Source organism: Parus major, chromosome 3 (assembly GCF_001522545.3).
Source record: "Parus major isolate Abel chromosome 3, Parus_major1.1, whole genome shotgun sequence".
Taxonomy (NCBI): Eukaryota; Metazoa; Chordata; class Aves; order Passeriformes; family Paridae; genus Parus; species Parus major.
The window spans coordinates 36,548,605-36,567,819 of NC_031770.1; the positions used below are offsets into that span (position 1 = coordinate 36,548,605).

General features: G+C 45.4%; 2 protein-coding genes across 3 annotated transcripts; one reads left to right on the forward strand and one right to left on the reverse strand.

Annotated features, from left to right (window-relative positions):
• Positions 1 to 759: 759 nt before the first annotated feature.
• MAD2L1BP (MAD2L1 binding protein) lies at positions 760 to 4,276 on the forward strand. Its single transcript, XM_015621324.3, has 2 exons — positions 760 to 1,057; positions 1,699 to 4,276. Exons 1-2 carry the CDS (start codon positions 872 to 874, stop codon positions 2,227 to 2,229), a joined length of 717 nt encoding a protein of 238 aa, XP_015476810.1. The 5' UTR covers positions 760 to 871; the 3' UTR covers positions 2,230 to 4,276.
• LOC107201686 (epoxide hydrolase 1-like) lies at positions 4,184 to 13,690 on the reverse strand. 2 transcript variants are annotated; one of them, XM_015621322.1, is made up of 10 exons: positions 13,526 to 13,668; positions 12,144 to 12,167; positions 11,037 to 11,250; positions 10,066 to 10,246; positions 9,008 to 9,238; positions 8,518 to 8,647; positions 7,980 to 8,194; positions 5,999 to 6,107; positions 5,540 to 5,665; positions 4,184 to 4,575 (listed from the first exon to the last, which is right to left on the reverse strand). In XM_015621322.1, the coding sequence occupies exons 1-10, from the start codon at positions 13,666 to 13,668 to the stop codon at positions 4,374 to 4,376; spliced, it is 1,575 nt and encodes a 524-aa protein (XP_015476808.1). In that variant the 3' UTR covers positions 4,184 to 4,373. The 2 variants fall into 2 exon arrangements, with proteins under 2 accessions (XP_015476808.1, XP_015476809.1); XM_015621323.2 differs by lacking the exon at positions 12,144 to 12,167 and having other exon boundaries at positions 4,219 to 4,575; positions 13,526 to 13,690.
• Between the last annotated feature and the right edge of the window lie 5,525 nt (positions 13,691 to 19,215).

Sequence of the window (19,215 nt, forward strand, 5' to 3'; positions counted from 1 at the left end):
CCCGTGGGTTACCCCTTTGCAGTTTACAGCCCCGTGTTCCCTGGTTATTGACATCGAACGATCAGTTAGACTGGCTTCGGGAAACTGGGGCACTTTCGAAGCTGTCTGGCATTGGAGGTATCTCATGACTACGCAGAAGCAGCAGCCCCATAGAGAGCGATCCCAAAGGAGACATTTACCATCCAGCCTGGGGGGCGGCCGGATCAGCGAAAGATCCTCTAGTTATGAGCCGCATCCCCTCACTAAATGCATTCCTAGTCTCCAGTTCCACGGCCACTGCGCCTTCTCTTTCCCCTCGGCATGCCCTGGGGAGGGCGATGGGGGATCATTGTTTGTGTACAACAGACAGGTGGCCGCGGTTTCCGTAAAGCAGCCTCGGAGCGGCTTCTCCTGCCGTCCCGCCCTCCACCCGCCGTGTGCTGGAGGCGGCACCCAATGGGGCGCCAGGCACAATGTTTCCAAACACAGCACTCCCTGCACGCTCCCCGCCTCCTCCGCCTCCCCACGGCAGGACACCAGAGCCGCCAAGACTGCCGGCAGCGGGGCGGAGGACAGTGGAGCCGCTTCCTGCGGCACTCCGCGGACAGCCCTGCAAAAAGCAGCCGCAGCTCCCGGCACGGCATCAGCCGGGCGGCCCCGGGCCGGGATCTGGGGATGGAGCGGAGGGGCGGGGCTACGCTGAGACCCCGCCTCCGCGCACGCCCACCAATCGCAGCGTTCTTCCACCGCCGGAGGGCGCGCGGCGCGGCCCGTGCGCCACTCCCGTGAGGCTCCGCGGCAGCGGCATTTAAACCCGCGGCGGCCGTTGGGGGAGCGCATTTCTGCTTCCTTTTCACAGGTGCTGGCGGCTCTGGATCTTGGCAGCGGCAGGATGAAACCACAGGAAGACAGGTCGGTGCTGGGCAGCCCCGCCGTGGCCGTGGCGTTCTCGGGAGCTGTGTGCCGAGGCAGCGGCTACCGCTTCGCCTGCGAGCTCCTGAAGCACGTCCTGCACCAGCGGAACCAGCTCCCGCTCCCCTACGAGCAGCTCTCCTACTTCTGTCGGCGGGCGGCCCAGGTGAGTGGCGGCGGCCGCGGGGACATCCCCGTGCTCGGAGGCGGCCCCTGGGCCGGGGGATTAGGGGGGCTGTGGCGTTTGAGTTTTGCTTGCGAGCTCGCGTTCTCGTTCGGTGACTCGCGCTGCAATGTGTCGCCGCTTTTAAAGTAAAGCGCTTGTTGTGGCTGCATCCCGAAGTGTTACCTGCTCTTTTAAAAATAAGGCAAAGGCATCATTAAGTTCAGGGTGCAGGTGTCGGCAAATTGCTCTTACTTGATTGTTTCCGACTTTTCTGCTCAAAGCGTGTCACTGCTTCGTTTGTTACACGAAAACCTCTAAGCAAAAAAAAAATCCCAAAAACTATTGATGTGATTTCAGCGTGATGGCTGATCTTTGAAAGACAGCCTTCTAATTCCTGTTGGAATTCATCAGTAGTGTGATTAAGATTCAAACTGGCTAGCTATGGATTTTACTTTTGCACTGCTCTTGCATCTCCTGATGTGGAGAGAAATGTGCATCTTTATGGAGTGGGTTCCTATAGCTCTCAAAATGAACTCCTCTCGTTGCTTGACTCTCCGGGATGGGCCATGCTTTCTGCAGAGTATATTATAACAAATACATGTTCGTAATGAAATGTACTAATCTGAGTTGTTGTTTTCCAGGACGGAGATAGAACTGACAAACCACTCTCCCTGGGCCTGGCAAGCAGAAAGTGCCAGCAGCTGCTGATGGAGCTGGAGGGATTGTTCCAACACCTGGAAGTCATATTTAGTCTGACGCTGGTTCCTCGAGTTCTTTTCCTACTTGGAGGCAATGTTATGAACCCCAAGGAGCTTTATGAGCTGAACTTGGAGGGGTTCTGCGAGGGAGCGGCTGAAGAGAGCCTCCAGACTGCGCCCTGTGTTCGCCAGCTCTTCCACCGACTGTTTGTTGCTGATGTCTTCAGTGAGCTTAAGGCTCTCCCTATCACAGGCACTCTTGTCCTGGTCCAGGGACACCGTGACTGTGGTGTTGAGTGGTTCCGGCCCAAGCTCAACTACCGAGTGCCGACCCGAGGGAGGAAGCTGACTGTTAAGGTGTCCTGTGATGGAGACCTCCGTGTTAGTGCCTCACCTCCACAGCACACAGCATCTGCTTGGGAGGACTATATCTGGTTCCAAGCACCAGTGACCCTCAAAGGCTTTAGTGAATGAGTTGTTTCTATAGAAATTTAGTTGGAATATTCATTACTGGTTTTTTTCAGGTGTTAATTTTAGCAAATGTAACCATGTCTTTTTGAACTATATCTGTCTGAATGTATTTTTCTTCATGGTGTCTGCTGCCTTCCTGTAGCTTGCTGTGCTCATCTATTCTCCTTATTTCTTTAGTTGTTGAAGGCAAATCCATTTTAAAGCACAGTTGCACACAGGTCCAGTGATTCTTTAGGGACCGGATCTGTGGCATGGAATGAATTAATGTGTTGGGAATAAAACTCCCTTGCTGTGTGCTTGCTGAACTGGTAAATGCTGGATGCATACAATCTCCTCCTGAGTTTTAATATGACCATTTTCTGACCCTGCCTTTGCTGTGTTACCCATAGGCTGTCTTGGGTAAAGTTGCTTCCCACAAAATAAGTTGGGGAAGGAAACCTTCTGCAGTCCTTAAAAAGCTCCCTGTAACAAGAAAACCAAAGGGCATAACTGAAGCGGGACACAGAAGTAATATTGTTGCAGAAGAGGTATTTGTTTCCAGCTAGTAAAAAATATGGGAGGATGAAGGCAGCTCCTCGGCAAAGGGCTGGAGCCTGCCAGGGCTGATGTGGAGCTGGGTGGAGCTGCTTCCAGAGGCCCCCCCTCGGCAACCTGGCCTCAGCAGTTGTGGTGTGGGCCCTTCTTTGAGTACCCAAGTGCTTGCCCATCTACTTGATAAAATTACACTTCCCCATAACTCACTTTCTGTTCTTTAACATTCCAAAACTTCCAAAAATTTTCTATCAACTGAAAAATCTTGTAGTTAGTGCTGTGCTGGAGATTGAAAGAGACCGGTACAGTGGCGGCAGGGTAGCGATAAGCAACTTTTTTTTTTTTTACTGATCTTTGCCTAACAGCCCTGGCAATTGGTTAGATATAAGATTAAAGCTATATTATAAGCAGTTGTATTAAAAGTATAATTATATATATTAAAAGTATATTGTAAGTATATTATAAGTAGTTTCTTTGCTAAGGCTCTTCAGAGAAAGTTAAGAATGCTGCCCCTATAATGAAAGGTTATTCCCACTTGAAGAAACTTAGACTTAAATGTTTCTGAAATGTGTAGAAGTTGGGGGAATGTGATCAAGTTCAGCACTATCTTTACTTTCCACATTCCTGTTCTTAGTCAGATTGTATCACTTAGAAACGGAACTTGAGCCTGTTTTTCTGGGCTGGTGTCTGCTACAGGACAGGGAGAGAAGCTCTGAGAGCACTGTGTTAGAACTAGGTATGTGCTGGAGCTGACCTCAGTTGGGCAATTATGTATGCTGTAATGAGCTTTCAGTAGCTTCCAATAACTCCATCCCATTTGAAGAGAAATGTGAGCCTACTGGTCATGAGACTACTTGCTGTTACTAGTCAAAAATGCACAGTGGGATGGTGAAAATCCTTTGCTGAAGAGGATAAAGGTTGAAGTAACCCTCTACACTTGGTGCATTTTTTGACCTTTGGAACAGAATGCAGATATAAGTAGTAGGAACTTAATTTGATGTTTTTGAGCTTGAACACTAGAGTGCTCTCTGCTGTAGTATCCATTAATATGTTTACAATGTGCAGTAGCTGCCTCTTAAGCTCGTTCTAGGGGAAAACTTAGAGTGAAGAAAGCTGCCTTATATGCAGCTGCCCACTTGAATATGAAATCTCAGGTCTCTTGAAGAAAATATAACTTGAATGCAGGAGTGTTTATGCTCAGGAGATCAAAACCATTTTGCTTCCACCAAGGCTGCTTGTAACATATTTAAGAATACAGGTGCCCAAGTGTTTCAAGAAGCTTTTAAACAAAAGCCTTGACCAGTTTCTTTCATTTCTCTCCCTCAGATAAGTGCAATTGTTACTACAATGAACTGTTTACATATTCTGTTATACTTGAACTATGAATGCAGCAATGTTACGGTGCTGGGAACAAAGGAACACAATATGTTTTTTGGGGTTCTTTTTAATGTAAATGTAGAATTTGATTTAGAAAAATCACTATTGTAATTATTATCAAAATAAAATGCTCGTTTCTATATGTGATTATTTTGAGGGATTAAACAAATCCAGTCCAAATGTTCTGCCATTGGTAGAACAACTTGCTTCCATTCTAGGCATGAATTTCAACTGGAGGCTCACAGCTGTTCCACTTTTCGGACAAACTGCATGATGTCTTGTGCCAGGAGCCTTGGTTCCTCAAAGGCAGCAAAATGCCCTCCACGTGGCATGTAAGAGTAACTGATGATGTTCTTGTAGACATCCTTTGCCCAGACACGTGGTATATGTACAATCTCCTGAGGGAAAGCTGCAATCCCTGTGGGAACATATACTCCAACCCTAGAAGACATAAGTTAATTGTATTGATGAAACAAGTGCTGGGGCAGTCTATGAAAACGTCTGTCTCTGGTAACACATTCAGCTAGAGAAGTTTCCCCACTTTGTGCAGTGTACCTCTTGGTCTGCACTCTGCAGAAGAGCTTCATTTCTATTTAGAGTTTAAGATTATACCTGTAGAGGTGTAAAGTAGAGCCAACTTTGCATACATGTTGGTCTTGAAATGTTTCCCATCTTTGACCTCAACTTATAAAAGCTGAAGTGTTGTGCCACATGGCAAGATACCACACCTCTTCAAGAAATGAGCTAGCCCCTGTTTGCTTTAGAATTTGGTACCAAATGCAAATAACAAATTACTCTCTGAGGAGTAACCCTCAGACTAATGGTTCAGTTCATAAAGAAAAAGACTCCCCCATTTGTTTAGATGATCACTTGGAGAAGTCTGCTCAGCAACATTTTGTGGTCAGCCTCTCTTAGAATCTTCTTAATGTACCAGCTGTCATGAGGTGCTGGGTTTCAAGTACTCCTCTCTTATTAAATTGCTGATCCAGGTTTGTGCTTAACTCCTACAGTTCTTAGCTTATCCTCCAGCAAGCAATAGCCTTCCTAATTCAGTTTAAACTTCTCTCTTAGGTGTGCCCATGATCTTCTGGTGTTTTTTACTGAACTGAGCTATAAGTCACATTTGTTTGGTGAATAAGTCTATAGACTTGTATTTTGAACATCAGTCTGTGCTTGATGCTTTGATAAGTCTTTTGCATTGTCTTGACTGCAAGCCATCTTGTGTGCGTTACAGGTTCAAAAGAAAAGTAACCCTTAACTATATTTATCCAAAGCAAGTAAGAATCTGGACTTTTATTTTTCTCAGAACTAATTATATTTGCTGTTGTAAATGATCTGACTGTTGATGCAGGCAAATGTTTCAACCTCGTTTGCAGATCTGCCTTGCAACTTGCTGCATAATTACCTGTTATGAGCACTCAGATCAGGGTCCTTGGAAAAGTTTTCCTTGTAGTATCGCATTGAGGACACAATGGAGGATGTCACCCAATAAATCATCACATTGGTCAAAAGCTCATCAAGAGAGTATTTGCTGTTGAGAGAGAGAGGAAGAAATTTAACTGGAAACTGTTGCTCAGTGCTCTGTACCGGGCTCATGCCCTGAAGAATTGCTGTCCCTCTTTATCTCCACCTGTTTTCAAGCAGCAAATTAACTGGCACCTATGTGTCCAGAGCAAAACCACCTTGTGCTGAAGCTGTAGTGTGCAGGCAGTCTGCTTTAAGTTTAAATTACTGCTTGTCATGTTAGCCTTTCATTCTTAAATTTCAGCTTTGATGGGCCAGTGTTTTACCTGTATCTTTGTATTAGTTCCCACCAGTCATTTTTTTAATGAGTCTTCTCACGGGATAACATCTGTTTTCTTACCTTTCCAAACCTCCATCATCTTTATACAGAAATGATTTGTCTGTCCAGGTTGAGAATTTCTCCAAGATATATGCAGCAAGCCCCACTGGAGAGTCATTCAGTCCACAACCTAATTGTGGAGGAGAAAAGAAGAGCTGTTGCAGTTGCCTGGCATTGCAGTACTTCAGTGCAAGTTAAACTGGACTTTCATTAAGTATTCAGTTTTCTAGAGAATTTAGGAAAGAGTCTGTATTTATCTATCCCTTATAGTACTTTGTGACAAATTCCCTGCAAAGGAATTCCAGCTGTAACTGAGGGCACTACAGATTCAGATAATTCCTATATAAAAGAAGCTGAGAGCTAAGGAAGTCGCGTTGGCTTCCTGGTGATGTGTGGCAGAAGGAGAGAATTCAGATGTAAAAAGATTACACTCTGAAAAGAAATTTCAGATAAAATATTTGGGAGCACTGTCCTGCTTAGGATGGGATGTATTCTTCTGATTCTAAAATATATTTATGAAACAGGGCTAACAGGAATGCAACAGATTCAGAATATCATGAATTCTGTGTTTTTGCTTTTAATTTTATTTTAGAGTTTGAAAAATTGTCTTAATCTTTGATCCAGATGATTTTTGAGAGCACTGCCCTTGACTCATTGATTCTCATATAGCAGCAGCCAAACTTGAACCCACTGTGATTTTCTTCCTCCACTTAAACTGCTTTGAACTTTGTTGATATCAGTTTTTATTGGCTGGTTTTATCAACCAGTCACTTATAAACCAAAGCTTGGATAGCTGTCAGTTTTATATCTAATTATTAACTTTTATTTTTAGAGAAGTTAGGATCCTGTTGAAGGGTATAGGTGCCAGCACAGATTTTTGTGATTCTCTCTCTCCCCTGGAACTTGCTGATTTACTCCTGTGCTTGGATTCTCATGTGAACTATTTTTAATCCTTTTCTTAAGGCAGTTCAATTTCTTAAGAACTCTAGGGGAGGAGTCTCAACAAAATATTTTTGGAAATTAAATAAGTTATATTTGTGGATCTACAGCTGATTCTGCCAGAGCTCTGATTCTTGAAGTATGATTTCCCTGTGTTATTATCCTGTGTAAATCAATTCTCTTTGTTTAAACAATTCTGTCCAATTCCTGATCAGAGACTAGACATACTAATCTTCATTTTTTCTGTGGATACCTTCACTTTTTGGCCATTAAAAACACCCAAGCAACCAGAAACACCACAATCACCATAACTCCCTCCCACCTCGTATATTGTTTGTCTCCTTTTATTTCTTTGGGTTTGTGGTCACTTCAAGCAATAGCCTAGGCATTCGCTGACATTCCAGTTTGGGCTGCTTCTTCTTCTCCTTTGGTGAATTGCTGGGAAGGGGGGCTGTTTCTTCTCTGGTCTCCAAATCTGACACCAGCCTGAGACAGCTCTGCTGCCTTTCCTGATGAGGGATTATTTCAATAAAGCAATATCCCAGAATCCTCTCTAGTGGGGACTGATGCAAAGAGTTCCTTTAAGCATAATGAAATGGCCATATCTGTCCTCACAGTCCTTATCCACTGGCACCAGGACATCAGCATTCTGCCTTTTCAGGTGTTTGAGCTTTGTCTACCTTTCTGCAACTTTCACATTGCACCTCCTCACTTTTGATATTTTTCTTGTTTTCAGCCCCATTTACTTCTTGAAGCTTCAATTTCAGGACCCTGTGTTTTACTTTGGAGAGACTCTTTAGAAAGAGGTTCATTCCCAATATGACTGGCATGCTATTTAAAAGACCTTGAAAATTTATACTTGAAATCTCCATCTGTTTTTGAGTGATTCCTTTTAACTTGATTTTACACCGTTCTCCTCTCCATGAACTCATTGCCCTCACGGGTCTTGTACTCAGTCACCAGAGCTCACCAGAACTCCTTGCTTCTCAAATTTGGCTGGACTTTGTTTTAATGTACCACAAGTGCTTACCATGTTCACAAGGATACAGAGAAGGCACTTTACCTGCAGTGTCTGGTTTGGTGGCTTGGATGTGTAAGTATCCAGACTCTCGCAGGACGTCATATACGTTCTTCTGCATGAAAGGGTAGAAACGTCGAGCATCTTCCTTACTCAAGCCTACAAGCCATGGTACGTAAGCCCCAAGCACTGTACGAATCAACTTTCCCAAACTTTGTCTGGCGATGAAAACAAGATTCAGATGAAGCCCTTTCACAGATCTAAAAGTAAGTTGAGGAACAGAGGGTTAAATCAAGCAATTTTCTGTCTCCACATTTTCTAGAAAACAAGTCTGACTGCAGCTGTGAGATAAAAACTAGACTGAATCAAACACACAAAGCCCTTCAGGTTCATCATGATTAAAAAATAAAAAATTCAATACAAAGCATATGAATGCAATTGAATATGCAGGATGGGGTTGTCCCTGAAAGAAACAAAGCAGAAGGGATAAGAAGCTGGGCAAATAGGAGGTAGGATTAGGGAGCCAAAAAGTAGGGTAGGAATTGGAGGCAGCTTTTCTGCACTGATTTCCCTTGCTACTTACTGTGGCAGCATCTGGGCCATGTTTGTAGTAATACGAGATCCCCAGTCTCCTCCCTGTAGGTAGTATTCCTTGAAGCCCAATCTGTTCATCAGCTTATGAAATATCCGAGCAGTTGCTATGGAGTCAAACTCTGTAGGTAAAGTGAAACACAGGAGACCTGTTTGTCCTGGTGTTCCTTCTCTGGCCAAAGATTATGACCTGACTGAGGCACATGTGTGTGGAGCTATGGGAAGGGAGAGTGTCCAGTGCTGCTCTGCCTCACTCCTTGTAAAGAAAGTGAACACAAGATGAAAGAAATTCAGTGGAAAGTGAATTCAGACCTGAATTCCAGTTACCATTGTGCTGCAAATCTCCACAGAACCTCAGCCATATGGGCCTTAGTGAAGAGCCAGGCATCTGCACGCACAAACTGCAGTGCCCAGGGCTGCCAGGGATGGCTGAGGTTTTACTCCAAAAACTGCAGTTCCAACAGAGCCTTTTCATTGCTTACCTCTCTGGTGAGGGGCCTCTGAAAAGCCATATCCTGGGATAGAGGGGCAGATGACCTCAAACACCACATCACCCTCATTCAGGCTGTGCTTGGCTGGCTCTGTGAGCAGAGGGATGATCTTGTAGAACTCATAGAAGGAGCCGGGCCAGCCATGGACCATCAGCAGAGGTTGAACAGCTCGACCATGAGGAACGTAGGATGGCTTCACATGGATAAAATGGATATCAATCCCTGCCACACATCCAAGAAAGAAAAATTAAAGCTCTGGGACCATCACAGTTTCTGTTCTGCATTCTGTAGAAGGAGGGGAGCAAAACTGTAATTAGCATCTGGAGCAGAATCTCCACAACCAGCCCACTGTGAGAAGGCTGAAAGGGGATTCCTGGCATAGTTACATATTGTCTCATCTTTTACATACAGAGAGAGATATTGACCCCAGCCAGATATTTGGGTCACTGGACATTAGTATCCATTTCCTGAGAAACGGGTCTCAGAGTACATAAGTAAAGCTGCACTTGAATGAATGGCGTAATGTGGGTAAGATACATGCAAAAACAATACAGTGTTTAAAAGAGAAACCAGTAGCTACAGGAGAAACATGAAAATGTTAGATAGAACCATGGTATAAGTCTAACCTAGAGATCACTTATGTAAAGTCTGGCTAACCTAATGTAGAGATCATTTATGCAAAGACTGGCTAAGCTCACCTGGCTAAACTACTGGGTGTTTGGGATATTGTTGGCTGGATGTTCCAGCCTCAGTCTGGCTAAATTTTGCAGTTTTCAAAGGTGGTTTCAAGGCAATCACTGAAGAGCACCTCATCATTAGTTTGCATGGGTTCAGAACCAGATGAAGCCCATCCTGAAGCAGACCTAATCTTATTGCCACTGTGTAATGGTCTTAATCCCTATAAGGTTATTAATAATAGAGCCTCCACTAGTTATATTTCACTAAGCTGTTATGCATAGGTTATCCCAAATATCGTCACTCCTTACATCTCCCCCTTCTCGCTGTGCATTTCTGATTGAGACCTGTTCAAGCCACAGAAGCCCTCTCACCTTCAATGGTGGTGTGGAAGTGGGGGTATTTGTTCAGCTCTTCCACTTGCTTGCGCCAGTCAAACTGATTCCTCCAGTAGGCCACCACCTTCCGCAGGTAGCTGGAGTTGAAGCCGTAGTGGAAGGCGGCTCCTTCCACGTGCGGTGTGAAGCGGAACTGATCCAGGCGCCGGTGCAGATCCTGCGGAAGGGAGCCCTTCTTGCCAGGCTGGCCAGCTGCTGGCATGTTCCCTGGCAGGCACAGACAGGCTCTCCTGGCTCTGCTGCCTTTTGTATTGCTGTCTGGGACACCACAAGCCCTCCTGAAGAAGTGCCATACTCTACATGACCGCCTGAATTGTTTATATGGTGAATACAATCATCTGCAGGTTACAAGTTCCCCGTGGGCACCCAAGAGTACTGGCTCCTACTCCTGGCTTGCTGCTTACTCCAGCGATTTTGTGCTGGGAGCTTGGCAGCACTGCTGGATGGGAGAATATGAATCTCACCTTGAGCTGCTGGTTGCTACTTGGTCAGATAGAGACAGGCATGCAGGGAGGAAGGAGTTATGACTCAGTCAAGATGCCATCCCTCTTCAGCCTTACAGCCCTTTCCTCTTTGGAAGCCCCTCAGTCCTGCCCTACTGGTGCCACTGATGTCCCAATGCCCTCCTGCCCTGCTTCAGCATCCACAGACCCACTGTCAAAGTCTGCTGCTCAAAGCATGGCCTTTCTGCATGAAAAGCCCCAGCTAGCACGGAGGGGCTGTTGTCTCAGAAAGTCTTTAAGGGACATTGCAATGGACCGGAGATCAAATCCCTTTCATAAAGAATGGTGAGTCAGAGCATCATCTAATGGAGCTGGGTCACTGCCCTGGCACTGGGAAGTGCCCTGCTGTCACCTCCAAGACATCACCTCAAAGCAATGAGGAGGGTGATGGACTGCCTCCCCCTTGCAGCTTTCTGCCCCTCCTTATCCCCCAGCCAGCAGTACCTCGATTTCTTTGTCAGATGTTTCAATCCTGAAGGGACGGATGCTTGCATCTTCCTTCCCTTTGAGGGGCCTTTCACCCGCGCCCCACCAGCCATCACCCATGTCTATAGTCTTGATCTTGCGTCCAGATCTGAGCCAGTAAAGCAGCATCCCTCCAAGCCCCAGGGCAGCCGCAGAGACCAGGGCTGCATTCTTCTGAGAATATTCAAAAGACCTGGGGAGGCACAAAGTTGCCTGTGTTCAACAGGAGCAGTGTCAAAGGGACTTATGCTGAGACTTGTTTGCACATCCATTGGGACTAAGCAGGGACAAATGCCTACAAATCACAGGCAGTCACCAGGGACTGGGCATTTCTTATAGTTTTGAAGGTCACAGGTAAGATTTGGGGCACAGTTCTATCTACCAAGGCTCCTTAGGGGTCTCAAGTCCTTGATGATCAGGACTTGCTGATCATAAGTCTTCCTTGTCCCTTTCCTTGTAAACTAGGATGCCCAGGGGGACAAAGTTCAACATATGGGATAAGGGTCAATCTACTTTGAGGCAGGTACTGCAGTGAATGAGACAGGAGCAGCTGGACTTGTCCAGGAATAAAAGCTGCATGGGCAGAGTGGGATGAGTAGCAGGAGGAGAGACAAAAATCTTCAGCTGCTGAAGAGAGCCAGACATGCTGGATGTGCAGGACATGCTCCTCTTGCCAGTACTTTGTACATAGCTCCCCTACAGATTCAATCATCTCTTAGGGCAATCCTGGCTCTCCCCCATAGCTGTCAAGCAAGGAGTGTCTGCTCGTGCCCCTGCTTCTGTTCTAAACAGCAAGGTCCCAGACTTGAGGTGTGGGAACTAAGTTACCAGAACTGGAATTGACAGACATGCAGCCCTAAATGTAGTGTACATTCCCATGCTTCTGACTTGTGTTTCAAGCTCTCTAGCTTCCCTTGGGAATTAGTAGGAGGTGCCTGGGGCTCCTGCAGGAGGTTGCAAGGGGCCTGTGAGAGGAGATTTTGTTGCTGTTGTCATCCGGAGTACAGAAGGGATGATGCTATGACTGGGGAATCAGGGCACTAACCAAAAGAGGAGACCGCAGCACAGAACAGCTCTTCCACTCACCTGATCTGGGACAAGATGCTCTCCCTACAAAAGGGGAAAAAACAGAAAGATCCTTACAGTCTGCTAGTGTTGTTCCATTCCAACCCTTGCGGATGGTGCAAAGAATGTGCCCTGCCAGCACCACTCATTGCCCAGGGATGTGATCACAAGCTGTTTAGCCACCTGGCAACATCTGCCATTATTTTTCCTACTCTTTGGATAGGATGGGCAGAGAAGGGTTCACAAAGCACTGCCTCGGTACAAAGAGGCAGTGTTTTGTGCTAGATAATTTGTTTCCATAATATTCCCTCCTTCAGCACAATTTAGATAAAAGGCAGTAAACAACTGCGTAGGTGTCCTTGCAGTCTTTCACCATGTGAGCAGCTTCAGCCAAAAAAAAAAAAAAAAGAAAGAAAAGAAAAAAAAAAATCTTTATTTGGCTGTAACTTCAGCCAAAAAAATCGTTTACTGTGACTGCTGTGTTGCAATAGGTGCACAGCCTCAGCAGGGCAATTCTGAACTCCAGGGCTACTCTGCTGCCAGCCACGTGGTGCTGGTCGTGCTGCAGGGCTGGCACCAGCAGAAGCCTGTGGGACCCTTCCCTGCTCAGAGTTTAATGAGCTGCTGTACCTTTGACACTTCTAGCTAGTCCTGACTGGATAGCAAGCCCCTAGTTCTCCCCTGCTCGCTAGAAAAAGATAGTATCCTCCTAGGTTCCCTTTAAACCTTTTTCTGGTACAAAAGCACAGTCTGAAACCTGGCAACAGAAGCAAGCCGTGTTACTCTGCCTTGTGGAACGAAGCTACAGGAGGGAGCTCTTGGGTACAACAATTATAGTAGTTTGAGAAAACAAAGCAATACAAATGGCAGAAAAAAGAAAAAAAAATTGCTAATCCATGAAAAACCAAGTCCACAGGGTGTTTGCTATCACCTAGAATTGTTTCCCTCTGCTGTCAGAAGTGCAGAACCTGGAGCCTGTATGGGATATCCCAGTAGCCTCCAAGGCAATTTGGTAACACTTGCTGGGACAGCCTACGCGTGATTTCATTTCCTTAAATCACTTCCAGGCACGTAAGAACAGGGCTCCTAGGAACAAACAGCTTATGCAACAGGTAGGAATATTCCCCTGCACTTACATCCTGGGGGTCGGTGAGCACAGCTGTGAAAGCTGTATCATGGCAGCGGCACAAACCCTGCGCTGCTCACAAAGCACTACCACAAGCTGCTGTCTGAGCGACACAAAACAAGGCGTAGCCCTTCAACACCTCCTCCGCACTCATGCTCAGGGGAACTCAGCTGTCTGCTCCCGCTCTCTCCGATGACCCGGGGACCCTCCCGGGGCTTTCTGCCATCCCCCCGAGCCCGGTCCGGAGCGCCTCCTCCCCTTGCCGAGGAGGTCTCACCGTGCGTTCGGAAGGATCTCCCGCCACATGTCTGTCTGCTCGTCCTCGCCCGGCCGCTCTGCGAGTGAGGACACGATCCCGGCTTCTCCTCCGCCTCTTTCCCTTCCGCAGTGACGTTTTCTCGGGGACAGCGCAAACGACATCGTCCATCAGTGCCACCTATTGCCTGAGCCCGGCAAAGTCCAGCGCTGTGCTCCAGCACGGACGGGATGCCAGACGCGCGGAAAGCGGCCCTGCAGAGCCTGCCCTCCGACCCTCGGGCTGTGGCAGCACCGCGTCCCTGGGAAAACATCCTTATACAGCCCGTGCAGAGCCCTGCAGCGGCAGCTTCAGCCTGAGGGAGGGGATTCTTCCCTCTCTCCAGCGCTCCTGGGACCACACCTGTGTTATAAATGAAATTAGAATTTTGACAACTAGGTCCCTTGGTTTAATTAATTAAAAATGAATGCAATTTAATAAATTGTATAGTAATTTGGTATAAAAGAATACAGTTTAGTAAAAGAATATAATATAGCAAAAAATTACAATTTATATATATAATCTGCCAGTAATTAAGTCTGATTAAAGCATAAGCAAAACCAGCCGGGGTACAGAGGGGGCTTATCATCCCACCTCACATACAAAAAAGACTGGGGTACAGAGGGGGTTCCCTCACGTACAAAGCAAAGCACTTCAAGCTAAACTTATATACTGTATGCTTATACATATTCATTAATGTTTCCTGTAAGTTTCCTCCTGTTTCTGATTTTTCTGACTTTACATCACTTTTCTTCACGGCACACACTTCACTTGTTGTTAGGGGGTCTCCAGTCTTCTTTTGGTGGTCTTTTGGCGAAGGCTTCTCCTCTTCCTCGTTGTCCTCTGGATAACCTTTCAGGTTTGCACGTGCGTACTAAGCATTGTGTTATGTAAGTCTACTAATTAGTCTTATATTTACTGGTTTCTAGGCCCAATGCCTAAAGTAGTTCGAATTTTGTCCATCTCAAGGCTGTTTTAGTCCTGAGACACCACCTATCTTCCAAACTACATGGTGAACCTCAGTTTTAACATGTAACATCTGTAAAGGGCTACATCTGCCTTGTAACACTGATTTTTTTGATTGCTTCTAATAATAACAACTTTTCAAGTAGTTACAATTTAGTTAGCACGAATCAATTCCATTTATTACATCTGGATTGCCAGGGCCACTTCTGGCCTTGCTGGTAGGGCTCAGACAGGGCTGGGCCCAGCCTTGGAGGTGCAGGGCCACCAAGCTGCTGGGGGACTGGGCCATGTGGTGTATGAGGAAGGCGAAGAAGCATCTTCATCCTGGAGAGGAAAGAGTAAAGGGTGGGATGGCATTGCTGCCTACAGTTAACCAGAGAAAAGCTGAGGGAAAATGGACACAGAGTCATCCTGGAGGATCAGCAGGTGAAGGACAAAATGCAAGGACACAAATTGTAACAAGAGGAGTTAGGGTTAGATATCAGGAGAAATGACTTCTCCACCGATGAGGGAGAAGGGCTCTGGGAGAGGGCTCCAGAGAGGATGTGTGATTTTCATCCTTGGGGACATTCCATATTTGACAGGAACAATGCACTGAGCAATCTGACATACCTGAACCTGTTCTGAGCAGGTGTTGGGATGAGCTCACCTCCAGGTGTCCCTTGCAACCCGTGTTTCACCTGGCTGTATTGCAGGTGCACCCGTGATTTGCAGCAGCAAAAACATAAAGGAAAAGTCCAGTTTTTCATTTTATACAGAAATCAATGCTATGTTTTAGTTCAGGTACCTAGGTTTAGTTTTCCTTGTGGTTAGTAAAATAGTCCTGGAAAAAGGCTCCTTCTTCGTAGGAATTTGTCAGTTTGAGTAAATGAGGGTTCAAAGTCTAAGGAGTATTGGGTGGGGGGAAAGTGAGAAGAGCAGCAGTATGGAAAAAAGAATACATACATGAAAGAAGAAGGTGAATCACTGACATATTATGCACTATGCTCAGTATTTTGCCTTTTACATTTTCAACAAAAACATGTACTTTGCTAAGGACTATTGTTGCTTCCACGAGTGGCAGAGCAGTGGCAGAGAGACTGTCACCAGGGTTTTATTTGCTTCCAGTCAAGAAGGACTGATATTCATCCTTCTGCTGCTTTGTTCTGCCTCTCAGAAGCCTCTAGTTAAAGACTTTTTCCCACTGTGCTGTCTCAGTTATTAAGCTTCCAAATAAAATACATTAGTGGAAGACTTTATAAACAAAAAAGAGAATTACAAGAGTAGGAGGAACAAAAACGAAACACGGCTTTCTAGCTTTTTTGTGCTGACAGCTTCTGTTCCCAGGCAAGTACATAGTAAAAGAAGCATTTACACTGCATAAAATCCACAATAACCCTGTGGGTTTCCTAAATTAAAATGCTAAATCTAAAATTTGTAATGTGGCTAAGTGGTGACTCAGGTTTGTGCCTTCATTTATTTACAGATGTTTACAAATCCAGAACCCATGGCAAAAAGCATGTGCAACACTTCCCAAGACCGCCACGCTCGGGGAGTCAACAGTGCTTCAAAATGAAATATTTACCAAGTTCTTCCACATAAAGAGTTACCTCTGATTATCCAGCCAGCTACTAGAGCTGATGATTGCTACCTCTTGGTGCTAACTTGCTCCCATTTTGTTGTTTTGTGCTGCAGCTCCTGAGTCCTGTGCAGCCTGCCTCCCTCTCCTTCTAGCACAGTGCAGCAGCTCTGAGACTGCACATACCTGGGTGTCCTTTCTGCTGCAGCTTCTGTGATTTCCCTGGCTTCAGGACCTCAGTTTGGGTTTGAACAACCACATTGCCACCAGGATGAGTCATGGATGGCATTGGAAGCAAACATTACAGATGTGAAGGGGCACCATTACTGCCTTCTGCTATGAAGCATTGTCACTTTGCCATTATTACTCAGACAGTGTCTCTCACTCTGAGGTGCCATGTGAAGCTTGACCGGTTACTGACCAGCTTGGGGTGGTCAAAGCTTCTATGCAGAGTAGCATTTTAGGTGTGCATAGCCACTCTCCAAGCCATTTTCATTCAAACAGCACATAGGAATTTTTTTAGCATGTGGTTGATTTATTGTTATTGATTTTATAATCATTGTGTGCCCTTGGACTCACACTTAGCCCTGCCCATTTATTAAGGAATTAGCATATCAAACCACAGAGGTGAAGGTGATAATACCACACCCTGCAACAGAATTAGTTAAGTTACAAGGACAGCGACTTTTTGAAAATTTTAATGGGGAAATGAAATAAACTTTTCTGAAGAGAAAGCACATGGTAAAGGACTCTAGTCTCTAAAGCATACTGTTTCATACTGTTGCATGAAAAGTTTAAACTTGTTAAGGGGGGGAAACAGGTCCCTCTCCCTGCTCCAATGTATGATAAAAGTACTGGGAGTATGTGGGAAGTGGTGGCCTCTTAACAGTGCTCCTTAAGAAGGAGCTGATACCTTGTCAGCCTTCTCCCAAACTAGTGTAATTAATTCCAAAATTTAAAGACCAGGCTCAAGACAAATGACACCTCTCAGAACCACCCCTAGCTTACAAGTTCAAGTATCAAAAAATAGTTGTGTAATTTAACTAATATTAAATAATGTTAAACTTCACAGAAGGAAAGTGTCACCTCCAAGAACACACTGGAAATCATGGATGATCTGCTTGACTCCTTGGGTGCTGAAAGATTGCTGCATGAACTTCCCCCCCATCTTGGGTTGCAATGCAAGCTGTAATCAGAAGTATATATTAATTGTGTATATCTTTTAAAACCAGGTGGGGCAGTGTTCTTTACCTCTTCCAGGACCCATCCCTCGTAACTCCAGGGGGATATCTTCTGTTAATGGGCCAGCTGTTAAAAGCGGGTGAGGCAGTGTTCTTTATCTCTTCCAGGACCCATCCTCCCTCCAGGGGGATATCTTCTGTTAATGAGCCATTGAGTCTCACTGCATGACTGATAAATTCCATTATCCCCGTTGTCAGATTCTCCACCCAGGGGGAGGAGCCAAGAATTCCTACCTGGATATAATCTGAGACTTGGAACATCACAGTAAACCTTTCTCCACTGGATTCCCAGAGGAAGACTGAACGTGTCTACACCACTACTGGACCTTTAGAGGAAAACTACACCCTGTAGTGATCTACATGATCACTGCTTCAATAGAATCACATCTGTCACTGCAGGAGCACTGCAGCCACCATTTAATCAAACTGTTACCAAAAGCCTGACCAACAGCATGTCAGGTTGTATTCTGACTCTGTCAGTGGGGTTTGTTTTGTTTTGTTTTGTACTACTATATTTTATTTTAATTTTCCTAGTAGAGAACTGTTATTCCTATTCCCATATCTTTGCTTGAGAGCGCCTTAATTTCAAGATTATAATAATTTGAGGGGAGGGGAATTTTTCCATTTCAGGGGAAGTATCTGCCTTCCTTAGCAGATACCTGTCTTTCCAAACCTAGACCTCTCCGGAGCCTGATTATCCTGCAGTTTTTGGACCCAAGAGGTACTGGGGGGAATGAACTTCATAAAGGCATATTAACTAGATTCATGAATAGCAGCTGCCCCTTACAGGAATTTCAGCATTTTTTCCTCTTCTTTTCTCTCTTCTCTATCTACTAGATTGGAGCAGGAGAGGCAAGGTCCCAGTGCAGTGGTTCTGGTTTATTGTCTTGAGATATGGGATGGCTGTCAGAGACTGGCTAAGTTGAGTGTTTCAAACCAGTGCTGGTGCATGTGTAGTAGAGGATGGGTCTGGCCTTGCTTCTGGTGAGACAGTGGCCTGCCCCCAGACCCCCAGCCTGGCTGAGCTGTCAATCAATCAATCAATCAATCAATCACTAGAGGCCGTGCTAACCCAGCTCCTGATTCTTTCCAGCTGTAGACAGGGACTGATTAAAGGAAAGATTTCGGTTGGAGAACCACTGAAGAGTTTGGTTAAATTAAAAAGACTTATGGTCTGAAATCATGATCCTGAAAATGATATGCTGAGGAGATTGGAATGAATGACTGTTATTTGACTCACACCCCTAAGGAAATCCAGATCATTTTAGTTAGTAGAATTGTACAGTATGTCGTTTCCCATGATGTTCACCGACCTTTTCTCTCTCCCTAAACCCAGTAAGGTTCTGGGTATCTCCCTGAAACCTGGTTGGTGGGGGGATCTGGGACATGTGGTCCCATGATCTAGGACATGTGTATTTATTTGGGTCATAGGGATTCCTGGACATGTAAGTTTGTGGAGTCCAAAAGACAAGGTGGCCTACACTGAATTTGCCAAGGTTTTTTTTGGAACTCAGCTTACAAGTCCAACAAGTACCACAAATAGTTGTGTAAATTATCTATAATGTTAGAGAATGCTAAACCTCAAAGTAGGAAAGTTTTGCCTCCAGAAGCACAGGGAATCATGGATGATCTGTTGGACTCTTTAGGTGCTGAAAGACCCTTTAGGTACATAAACTCACCCCCTGGAGCCTGATTATGCTGTCATTTTTGGACTAATGGGATGGTGGGGTGAATGAACTACAGAAAAAGATGTTAATTAGGTTTTATTGGTATAGCAATTGCCCGTTATATGAGTTCCAATGTGCTTTCCCCTTCTTTCCTTTAAAAAGGAGAGGAAAGGTACCCTGATTAGATCAAAAGAGGAAAGGTCCCAGTGTGGTGGTCCTGGTTGATGTCTTGAGATGCAG